General features: G+C 34.2%; 1 protein-coding gene across 1 annotated transcript in view; it reads right to left on the bottom strand.

Moving 5' to 3' along the window:
• twf (twinfilin actin binding protein) overlaps nt 1-12613 on the bottom strand; it is a 52416-nt gene that overhangs the window by 23083 nt on the left and 16720 nt on the right. The window contains exons 5-6 of the mRNA XM_089097319.1: nt 7271-7517; nt 3183-3326 (exon numbers count right to left, since the gene is read on the bottom strand). Coding sequence (XP_088953445.1) covers nt 3183-3326; nt 7271-7517 — 391 coding nt within the window. The remainder of the gene's footprint in view (nt 1-3182; nt 3327-7270; nt 7518-12613) is intronic.

Here is a 12613-nt window from a genome sequence, read left to right as displayed (position 1 = left end):
GCTAATATTTGACCAAATAGCTTAAGAAGGTGTAGCTTTCCTCTGCAGGTGAAGTTGTCTTTGGGTATCAACAAATTGCTAATATTTGACCAAATAGCTTAAAAAGGTGTAGCTTTCCCCTGCAGGTGAAGTTGTCTTTGGGTATTAACAAATTGCAAATATTTGACCAAATAGCATAAGAAGGTGTAGCTTTCCTCTTCAGGTGAAGTTGTCATTGGGTATCAACAAATTGCTAATATTTGATTTTTTACAGAGAATAAGCTTGTTACATTTAAAAAACTAGTTTTATCATGGATACACTGACAACAGTCAAATACTGCCATAAAAATTTCATAATTTTGAAACAACTCAAAGGAAAATCTTAGAAATCCCGGGTTTCGGGTAAGAGTTAACTTAAGGTGGGTCCAGAGAGCAAAAAACTTATTAGCACTTTAAATGAGGTCAAACCCAATTTTTCTATAGTCTTCAAGTGCATATAAACCTACAAATCTGCAGCTTAATACTTTTTTGTCCTTTCATAAACTGATTTCTAATTCCTGTCTTGGGCAAGTTATTCAAGTAGTTGCTGAACAGTTTTGTTTATAATTATCAGCTTGTACTTATTCAGTCATTTTTTCTCCCTACAACTATTTTTGTAACTATTCGTTGATTTTACAAGATTATGACAGAAAGTAAGCATTTATATTTTAGTAGCTTAGCTTCGGGAGCCAATATCTCAAAAGTGGCTTTCTTGGCCCAATGCCCAATTTTAATGAACCAACCAAAGCATTGGGAAATGATTAAAAAGAAAAGTAAATTTCATTTATAAAAAAAAAACAATAGTCCGCACCATCTATCAATGCCTGGCAGAAAAAAATTATATATCTTTTATTCAACCTTTGCTTTATATTGATCAAAATATAGAAGGACCCAATTTGTCAAAGATGCAAAATAGGTATATTGGTTTACAATTTTCAAACTAGTCTCAGGTCTTTACACTAACTTCTGCAGAGTTCCTGTTTTTTGGTGATAATAATTTATCTTAAAAAACTTGCGAGGGTGTACTACTAAAAACAAAGAAAGAAAAATAACTACAAATGTACGGCATGTGGAGTCTGGGGGTGAAATCGCATGCCTAAAAAATACTTACATAAAAATTTCACACAATATAAAACTTCATAATATCATGATCCCTTGCCATGACTGTTTTAAAATCAATAAAAAATAATTTGAAAAAAAGCGTTAAACAATTCTGAGCAATTTCTGACTAGATATATATAAAATTTACCATGTACTGAGATTTTCTAATTCTGTTTGGTAACATTGTATTGTATTCAACACAGGAATTTTTTAATTCCTATTAAACCTTTGGAACGTATAAGCCACCTTTCATTTTCAAGTTCTTGATTTTTAGAGACATACCCGTACCACATTAGGCCATTACCTGTTCATCGAAACACTTGGCTTACAGAAATGTGGCTAATATTTTGCTCAAGGGACTTACGTCACTGGTTGCGTACGGAAAAAAGTAGATCGTTCACCAACAAATGAGAAAATCAACAAAAACAACAACCAAAAACGAGAAAATCATGCAACAAGATTGAAAGAATCGTCACTTACTTCTATGGCTATCTACCTTAGTTCTTCCCTAATTCTAATGTGAATTAAAATAAAGTTGCCATCAAGCCTTTGGCCAATTAGAGACAAATCCAAGACAGGTAGTCTTAGTGAGAGGCGAAGCTGTATAAAAAATGATGTAATTTTCACTTGGTGTTCAATATTGTCTATCGTCCATCCATCCTAGGGTAGAAATAAGGTAGATAGCCACAGAAGTAAGGGATGATCCAGATATTTGGTTTGACTCATGACGGCCAATATCGACTGGACTTGTATGCAAAAGGGGGAGGGGGTGGTGGCTGAATTTACTTGGACTCACAGGGGAAGCGTAATAGGTGATCTAAGCCTAATAGGCTTGACCGCTTAGAGTCTCAGGCGGAATACCGTGTTTTAGGACTGACTCGTGAAAGAAAAGTCCCCTGGACTTGCAGGTCAACGGGGAGAACTATAGTTTCCCAAATATTATGCTAAACGGCATGGGCAAACGGCGGCAGTAGCTATGACTCTCAAATTGGACAACTACTTGTGTGTTAGCTTTTGGAGAGGTACGCCTTGCCTAGAGTTTCGTGCAGGCTGACCAAGTTTTAGAATTGAGACATGACCGTTAAGTCGCCTGGAATCGCAGACAAACAAGCGTCCAGTCAATCAACAAATCAACAACAACACAACAAACGAGAAAATCATGCAACAAGATTGAAAGAATCGTTTTTAATATATTATTTGGGTGTCAAAGGCTTCATATAAGTATACATACAACTTGCTAGTTATTCTTTATCTTAGTATTATCTACTCGTGATCATGATAGTCCGTTTGGTATTTTTTGGCTTAAGTTTCCAAAAACCCATTAGTTCAGTAATAATTCTTAAAAGCATCAAAGAGTCAAAGAAATGCAGTCAAAGAATATGGAAAACCTTAAATTTTTATGACACTTCTGACATTTTATCACTAAAAGCACATGTGAATACAAGGACGTACTCAGGGGAATTTGAAGGATTTTGGAAGGAGGGGGCTCACCCCCTCCAAAATCCTAAGTTTTAATGAATTTCTGGGCATTTCTTATCCAAGTTATTGAATTTCTTTCATATTGGAGTTCAAGTCAATAAGCTTGTTTCTTATTTGTAGAATACAAACCTGCACAAAAAAACACAAACAGAACAGAAAATTATAATCTAAGGAATTTTTTTCAAATGAAATTAGCATATTTGTAAGCAAGAGGTCCATCAAAAGTACCCGCCATACCCTTATTCCTTTGTCAAGGTAAATCAATAGTCAGATGCATCTGTTTAACCCTCAATTAGCCTTAATAACCCAAAATTTACATAACTTCAATAACCCTCTGTTTAACACTCAATTCAACAAGTCCACTAATGTTTTTGGCGAATAGCCTCTGTTGGAGAACGTTTCCAAATAGGTTTGAACAACTAAACGAACCTGTTTCTAATAGTTTTTCATCCTTCAAGTAATCAGTCCAAGAGTAAAAAGAGAAAAAGCTCTTCGTATGGAGGTAGCAGTTATCTACAAATTGACAGAAGGCTTTAACTTGATCCCAATGACATAAAGAAGGTTTGATCAACTAGTATACTTACTATTACTTTCTAAATAATCTCCTTCGTGGGAATGAGGGAACTTGAACAGATGATAGCGTGCTTTGTCATCAGGCACTCTTCCTGGCAATTGATGAACTCCAATGGCAGTCGCTTCTTCCAATTTTATCACTTCCTTGTCTATTACTGAAAATCAAAAGATAATATTAGTATTAGATAACGTAAACCTTTACCTTCATATTTTTCAGAGATGAAGGGTAGGGATCAGACAAATCATTTTCTTAGGGATGTCGACCACAGTCCTCCCATGCACTTTACATTAATACCCACGCACTTTCTTACAAATAAGCAGCAGCAATGCCACCAAGATTCTTTATTGAAGAGGAAAAGCTACATAAAATCTATTTCTTCTTTTTTCAAACCAGGAATAAAATCCAAAGGCAGTTGATTCTTTTAATTTTGCTATTTCGTTTTGTACATTACTGAATATAGAAGTATCGTGTTTATACTGGTCAAAGAGCATATCAAACGACAGACGTAAAAAATATTGTAGCGAATATTCTCTAGTGAGGACAAGAGAAAGCATATCCCCTCCCTCCAACCCACAATTTGAAATCCCCTTACCCTTCCCCTCCAAAAAAATTTTCTTGAAGTTTCAACTCATTCCACCAGCCAAAAAAAACAAAAAAACAAAACAAAACACTTCTTAAAGTTTCAACTCACTCCTCCCCCCCCCCCAAAAAAAATGACAAATAATTTTTGAGCACTAGTGTCACCCCTTACCCCCCCCCCCCCAAAAAAAAAACACAAAACAAACATACAAAAACGTTTTTTGAAGTTTCAACCCGATCCCCCAGCTGCGCAAACAGGGTAGACTTATCAAAACAGGGTAGATTTATCAAAACTACACCAAAGTTCATTTAAAATTAAATAAAACTTATTGGCAGCATAATGACAAATAGTGCGACTGGCATCAGGCACCTTTGTATAGCATCACAAGTTATGATCAGCAGGGAAGATTAGTGTTTAACTGGTAGATACAGTCATAACCAATCATAGTCAGATTAAACAAAAAGCATAAATACCTTCTTAATAATAGATCAACAGAACCGATAATTACTTGATGGTATGTCACCAGTCTTGACTATTTGGAGCAAATTTTTGTAACAGAACTGAAAGTTACTAACTGATACTAACTCTAATAGTTACAGAACTGATAGTTAATTGATAATATGTCACCAGTCTTGACAATTCAAACCGTGTTTTCGGTGCCCCAAATGTTACTAACAATTTGCAAAAAAACGAAAGTTGCGACAAAGTTTAAAAAATCTGACTTTTAAATGTAAACAAAGATCAAAAAAGGATTTTAAAAACAGGTACAAAAAAGGTATAAAAACGTAACAAAAAAGTCTTTGTCTGCTACCTCTTGAATGTAGAAATTCTTTCTATTTTCCGAAAACCTGTGTTTTGAATTCAAAATCTATCAACAAACAAGAGATTATTTACTCTAATACTATTTGGAGTCTATAATTAAAGACTATGTTTAAACACCCTACGAGGCATCAGAAACTGAGGTTTTCGGCCCAAACTCGAGGTTATCGGCCGACCACTCTAACACATAATTACTTTAAAAAGATTCTGTTATGCAGACCCTTGATTTGTTGGCAGCAACCAACTTGTACTATTCATAAGGCTAGTCTATTAAAGTTCTTTGGCTTTAAAAGCTCACATTTTGGAAATTATATTTTAAGGGTTCCAGTTTGCTAGTCTTCCAGGGTTTCCAGAAGGTTTCCAGGGTTGAGCAGAAGGCTATAAAGACCATATCTCTTCTCAATGGAAGATTGTGCAAAAAAGGGAGTTAATTCTGAAAATTGGTTGAACATAGTCTTATGCACAGTCTTAGCCCCTCGGGAGAATTCTTAGTTCTTACCCCACCCAAGCTAAGAACTGGAACGGGGTCTCTGGAACTATTCATTTTCTGTCATACCAAAGGTAAGCAATCTCTTTTTGTGATTTTGGGATGGGGGGGGGGGAGGGCTCTCAAATTGTGTGCCATAGATCAACAGAATGATTGCCAGTTGGTTGAAAAACACCCAACACCAGCATCGTAAATCCTTGTCTATGACTCATTCCTTGTTTAAAAAATCCTAGTGATTTCTAAAACAAATAATTAATTTTGGAAAAAAAATCCTATATTCTTTTAAGCATTTTTTTTCAGCGTTGTAATTATTTATAGTTTTATACAAACCCTTGGTTGCAAGTAACAATCACAAAACTCTGGTATTCATTTTTCATCTTTCCACTCACGTATAAAATTAATTTCCTGCCTTTTGAGTTACAGGCTTTTGAATTACAGCAGCATCAACAAAAATAATCAGTCTAAGGTACCACGATGGGTACTCCAACAAAATCTTATTAATTAAATAAACTATGTTCTTAAAGTTCTGTAAATTCTGTAATTTAAAAAAATACACTACTGAAATAAAATGGATATTTTTTTTTATAGAACCATGGCGACCTCTCTAACATGTAATTTAAAAGAAAAATTCTGCATGTTTTATGGATTTTTTTTTTTTTAATCAAGTCACTGAAATTATAGCTTCTGATGTGTAAAAATGTCTAATAGTTTCTGCATAGCATATTCTGCTGTGCAAAAAGTGGGGTAGCAGAGTAGCAATACTACCTGGCAGTTTTCAAATTTGGTGGCAAATTTTGTCTGAAAATACCATTTCTACATATAAAATTCTTTTTGCTTAAAGAAAAGCTGTCAAAACACAAGTTGTGCTGCTAAAATGTCGGCAGCTTTTGGAATTCTGCTAGTGACAGCTTTAGACCTTTTTCCATACCTGAGCATATTACTTGTGAATACATTATTTTAAGTACTAGAGTTTTCTTGCAGTATATTTCTTAAATTCTTTAAATGCCTGGTTACGCTAATTTTTAGGTATTTTATTTGGTAGTCTCTAAGATTAGTTTTAAGTGGGACATGCAGATTGATCTGTGGGAAAAGACACAGAAAGCATCCCCCATTGCTTATACTCTACACTAACAATCAATTATTTCCAGTTTTCAACCAAACTTATTAGACAGTAAAAATTAGTGTTCTATTCGTGCCTTTTGGGCATTTTCTAAGATTTTCTAATAGTCTTTTGTTAGTATTTCCTGATGGTGTATTCCTCGATAAGGTTTGAAATTTTTTTTTCTAAAATTGTAGAAGTCACTTTACATTCCAGAAGCTATACTACTCTGATATTAACATAAAACCGTCTACTGCGTTTCAAATCATTTTTGCTATGACTGATTTTTGCAAATAAAAAAAAGGAAAAAAAATACACATACTGAAGTGGAAGCCAATATGCTAAGCCAAAAATTACAAGATTCCTAAGATTAGCCAAAATAGGACATGCATTATGGAATTCTATGAGAAAAGAGGGTCACGTTACGAAAACTTAGAAAGGGTAAAATGTAATTTTTAAAACTAGGCTAAAATGCTAGGCTAGGCATTTTAAAGCTAAAATATAATTTTAGCTTTTCAATTTTTTTTCAAGGAGAATACCGAACAAATGTATTTCTCAGATTCAAGGGGGGGGGCACCTGGCCTCTTACCTCTCTCCCAACTGACGTGCCTACTAACAAGTAAAAAAATGGATGATTTCAAGTCTTGCCAAATTTTTTCATCCACACTTTACTAGAATGAGTTGTCAGGTTTCAATCAGAAATTATTGGGAGTACAATTTATTCTTCTAGGTCGGTGCTTCAGGATTTTTTTTTTTTTTAATGTTGACATTAAAATTTTTATTATTTTTTTTTAAATTTACGTGGTATCTATAAGATCTAAAAATGTTTACGTTAGATTCCTTAAATTCTATTTTTATGTGAATCGAACTGTCTTGCGAAAATTTCTCCTATTGTTTTTAAGTGAGTTTGATTACCTATTTACTTTCTGTAATTGTACATATATTGTTAATATGCGAACTTGAACTTCTAAATCAGTGTTTCTAAACAAGATTTTAAATTAACTTTTTTCCTAAATTTTTGAAGTGCTACTTCGATAATTACACAACGCCTATAGCATTCTAACGTCTTTTTTCTATGAATCATTCTTACAGCGAGAAAACTGGAAAGCATACCTATACTAAATTGTAGATAGTTTATTCGGCCATCTCTAAAACTAGCTAAAGCAGGACAGGCACGTTGATCTATAGGAAATGACACAGCACTCATCGTCTGCTGTTTAGAATCTATACTAACTAGATCAGCGATCGATGATTTTTCTCGAAGTTTCAATTCGGCCAACTCTTCTTCTGCACTTGTTAATGGGGCAGGTGATTGAACCGATTTTTTATGCTTTTGATAGCCATTGAATGTTGCGTCTTCCTGCAAAAAAAAACAAACATAGTGATTGACAGTTTAATTGAAGTAATTATTAAAAAACTAACAATAAATTGATATAGCCGCATCTATATACAAGCTATGCCTTTGCGAATCTTACCTACCTATATCTCAAAATAAGGCCGTACCCAGAGGGGGGGGATTGAACCCCCCCCCCCCCGAAAAGTTTGTTTGACCCGTAAAAACATAACAAAAATGGATATAAACAAATTTTGTATGCGTTTTTTGAGGATTTTTTGTGTAACACCCCCCCCCCCCCCCGAAAAAAATCTGAGTAAAACCCCCTCAAAAAAAAAAATCCTGGGTACGGCCTTGTCTCAAAAATAACCACATCAAAATCCTATGTGGAACATGATTTTGGGGTTTTAAGTCTATATTACTAGTGTATCAGTACTTTCAGTGCTCATTTAGCTAGTATTGGTTCTGATGTTACTCGTGGTCTTGGCTCGACTTCAGCTCATTCATATAAAGAATACCTTCGTCAATCAGAGGATACAAGTATGTTTTTGACCCCAGTTAGTCTTGATGAATTCCAAAAAAACTTAATAGATTTAAATAGAGGTAATTCATTAAGTTTGGATGGACTTTCAACTAATCTTTTGAAACACCTTGCATCTGTAATTCATACACCTCTTGTTTATATTTTTAATATGTGTTTATCTTCTGGTGTATTCCCTACTAAATGGAAAATTGCCGAGTTATCCCACGGTATAAAAAAAGTGATAAAACTAACGTTCATAATTACTGATCTATTGAAATAGTTTCTCCTTCGTCCAAGATTTTGTAAAAGTTATTTCCCAAACTAATTTTGTTTCATTTGGATAAAAAAAACCTTTTAAACCAAAGCCACTTTGGTTTTGATCGGGTTGTTCTACTGAACAAGCAGTTGCAGCCTTTTTGCTTAAAACGAATGATTCACTAATGAAAACTAATGAATTATGGTAATTATGGATAATGCTTTTTCTACGATATAAAAAAAGCATTTGATACTCTAAATCATTCCGTTTTGTTTGAAAAATTGAATAACTCTGGAATTCGTGGAAAGATATTGGATTTAATATAGTCATATCTATGTAATCGCGGATTCCAGGTAGACCTACGACGCCATCTGTCTCAGCTTTACTCCCTGGATGATATTGGAGTGCCCCAGGGGTCTATACTTTGACCGTTACTATTTTTGATATATATATAAATGATCTCCCTAATTTTTTATCCTATAAGGATTGCCTAGCACTTATGTATGCTGATGATACAGTGCTGGTATCTGTTGAAGCTAAAACCCTTTCATTATTGATCGAGAACATTGGGTCTAACATGAATTCATTTATCAAGTGAGTTTCCTGTAAACGTCTAGCTCTAAATTTGTCTAAGACAGAATTTATGGTTTTTGGGAGATCTAGGAAAGGAGTTGCTATAGTTGGGATGGATGAATTAGTTGTTTCTGGGTGTAGAATTAGACGGGTTAAGACATATAGATCTTTGCGGATTATTCTTGACGAGCTTTTATGTTTCCGTAGTCATTCTGACCATCTCCGTATAAAATTAGCTCAAAATTTAGGATGTTTACATCGGTTAAAGTATGTTTTTCCTTTTTCATTTATTAAAATCCTTTAACATTCTTTAATAGAATCATACCTGATATTGTCCATTATTTACCTAAATACATTTCCTAATCATTTTAAACCCCTCCAGACATTGCAAAATAAAGCCGTAAGAATCCTTGGTACTTTCTTTCATCGTCCTGCACGACTTCAAATCTTTCTGAAACAAAAACTTTATTTTTATTTCTTCATATATTAAAGCTTAATCAACTTAGGGAATTGCAATTATCGCTCCGGCATTATGATATTCAGTCTCCGGCTAGTTATTTTTACGAATCACAAATTCATGTTACCCCTCCCTATTCGCTCACTCGCTTCTTCGTCGGCTCGTTTTGGAGTGTATAGAATCCCTTTGGTTAATTGGGAAAGAGATAAATTTTCAATAAGATACCAAACCCCTTCTATGGCAAATAGGCTAAAATTAAATAGTAAATTTTAAAATATCAATAGCCGATCAATTTTAAAGACTAGATTAGTAGAATATATTATCAACATTTGATGACGGGGTGATTCTTCTTGATAATTTGTTTCTTAGCATTATTTTTAGATTTTGCCGTGCTGGGGTAGCCTCATTTGTCCTTCTCCTTTTATATGTTACGATGTTTTTGTTTATATTTTTTATCTTTATTTTTGGTGTGCTTGAACTCATTGTAATAATTGTTAGCCTTCCTTTCGAGTTTAGCTCCCTGTTGGCTTTATTTAATTATTTGTGTTGTTTATATTTGTATGAAATACAATTTATCTATCTAGTGTACATTTTTGGTACGTTATTTTTCTGCATTCCATGGTTTTAATATTCCAATATAAGACATAAATTACGCTACCGTTCAATAGCAGAGATTTAGATCCATTTATTTACCAAATTACATTTTTGAAATTTCCTGTGTATTTCTTTAGATTCAAAAATACGTTGAAACACATGAAATAGAAAAATCTTCATATTTCTAAATAAGTTTAAATCGTTCTCTAAGAAAAAGTCTAAGTAATATAATAATCTCGGATTGGTGAATGAATAGATCTGAAACTTACGGATCCAACGATATTAGCATCTTGTCCTTCTAGCGCAAGTTACAGCTGTTGGCTTGTCGCAGAATCGCATATTTTACGGAAGCATAAACCATGAGACTCATTTAAAAATTGGTCCGCCATAAGCCCGCCTTTAAAATTTGGAAGAATAAACCAGAATTCCACATGAAAATCACTTATTTGTTTTCTTAAAAATGAGAAAGATGAAAAATTAGATTCACCCCCCTTCCCAAGCAAAAAAAATAATCATGGAATCAGTCTTTATAGCTTACTTTTTATTTTTGAAAACCAATGGGGATACAAACATAAGTCACACAATTCAGGCTAGTAAAAGCGAAAGATTAAACGAAAAAAACCTACAAGAAATCACCAGATTATTCTAAAAATTGCATGTACTTTTTAAGGCATGTATAGTAACTTCCTTCTCCGGAACAAAAAAAAAGCATGGACTCAGGAATTCACCTTGTCAAGAACAATACAAATATGACTCTAACTTTGGTCCAACAACTATTTTCACTATGTAAGACCTGGCAAGTAATATCTAGCAAGAAGTTCAAAATTGACAATAAATTAGAACATATTTCCCCGCGAATACCCCCTGTTTTATACTTTCGAAAACCAAAAGGGACCAAATATAAGCTACGACGTCCAGGCCGGAAAAATGAAAAGGTAATCGAAAAAAAAAATCAAATACTTCTAAAAATTATTGAATCATTCTACGATTTCTTGCTGTTTTTAGGCTTTTATAGTATCCTCCTCCCCTCAAACAAAAGAACAAGAACGGACTGAGTTCTTCACATTTATAAAAATAGTATAACACATTCTACTCCAACTTTGGTCCAAGAATAATTTGAAGTAAGCAGACATGACGAGTAATATCCAGCAAACCGCTCAGTCTGACATTAAATTAGAATCAATTTCTAAAAAAAACACTGGTTTTTACTTTTGCCAACGGAAAAGGTTCTAAATACAAGTTACAATGTTCAGGCCAGTAAAAAATTAAAAACTAACAAAAAAATCAAATGTCATAAGTATCCCGTCTCTTCTAAGGCTTTATAGTATTGGGCAAAATCCAAAAAAGTTCTGGAGCTAACTGTGCCCAATAAAAAAATCAAGAGCAACCCCCCTCCCCCTTTTTGTAGCTAAATAACGCGCGGCCACTATAATGCCCTTCCTCCATGGTCCATGGTCTTATAACCTGATACAAGAATATATTTTGTAATCTTCATACGCACACAAAGCGTGAGCATGATATCCCTAATCAGCTAACCTTATCCAACAATACTTATTACATTTTTTTATTTGTGCAGTTGATTAATACTAAAAAAAAAGAAAAATTAATTATAGCCATGCAAACTGTAAGCTATTAGTAAACTTAGATTTACTATAATAATAGAACTTGGTATTTTCAATTTATATGGCCTGACACTTTCCCTTCAATCTAAAACAGAATCTTGGACACGGGAAAGACTGGACTCCAGGGATATTAAGATTCATCCGAAGGACTGTTCTGTCACGTCGTATGTCCTATGGAGCCTGTTTTTTTGTCTTCTTCGGTGATGGGTGCCTTCCAGCAGCCAGTGAGGGTTTTTGGAAGTCTATGATCTAGCATGCAATATATCCAAGACATCGCCATCTTCATTGTCTCACAACGGAAGTAATGTCTGGTTTACTCTGGGCTCCCATTGATGCAATACCACACAAAAACGGCCGTTTTTGCGTGGTATTGCATCAATAGGAACAATGTATCAATGGGACCATTGATGCATTGTTCTCATTGATGCAATACTACGCGAAAACGGCCATATTTGCGTGAACCAAAAAATTTCCTCCATTTTTGCAGCTTATTTAATCCGTCACAGCGGTTCAACGGTTGTGTTGAAATATTACTACTATGGTGTTGAAAATTGGATCGGTTATCCTGAACAAAAATTGCAAGTAATCAGACTTTCAGACTTTCTAATTTCAGACAAACTAATCAGACTTTCTATTCAGACGTTTATCAGACTTTTTTATCAATATTTTACAAAAATGCATGATGATCATGTCCTTTTAATCAATAGCGCCTGGGGGAATATTTCGAGGGAAACAAACTCAGAAGATAAAAATTACATTTTTAATTAAGAATAACTAGCCTAGGCTATTACAGGTTAGCTCTTTAAATAAAGCTCTAGGATTCTAGAACTTAGTTTAGCCTATTCCTACGCATTTGCTGTTTAATTATTTAAAATATTTTGATGAGATACAAATATTATGTTTCTCTGTTTAAATATCTGATAATAAATTTTTCGCTTCAACGACTGCAGTGGACAGTATCTGTGTGAACATTTTTGCGATTTTCCTGCATTTGCCATCCGTGAGCCGTTTTGCGTTTAAAAAAAATCACATCAATGGGAACCAAGGGTTACCTTTGCGGGCACGAATTTCGTCGTTGCCCACACGGTCTCTCCAGCT

Source organism: Artemia sp. Qi Xiang Cuo, chromosome 11 (genome assembly GCF_049724085.1).
Source record: "Artemia sp. Qi Xiang Cuo chromosome 11, ASM4972408v1, whole genome shotgun sequence".
NCBI classification, from domain to species: domain Eukaryota; kingdom Metazoa; phylum Arthropoda; class Branchiopoda; order Anostraca; family Artemiidae; genus Artemia; species Artemia sp. Qi Xiang Cuo.
Note: the sequence above shows the minus strand (reverse complement) of the source record. Positions and strands in the feature narration are given on the sequence as shown.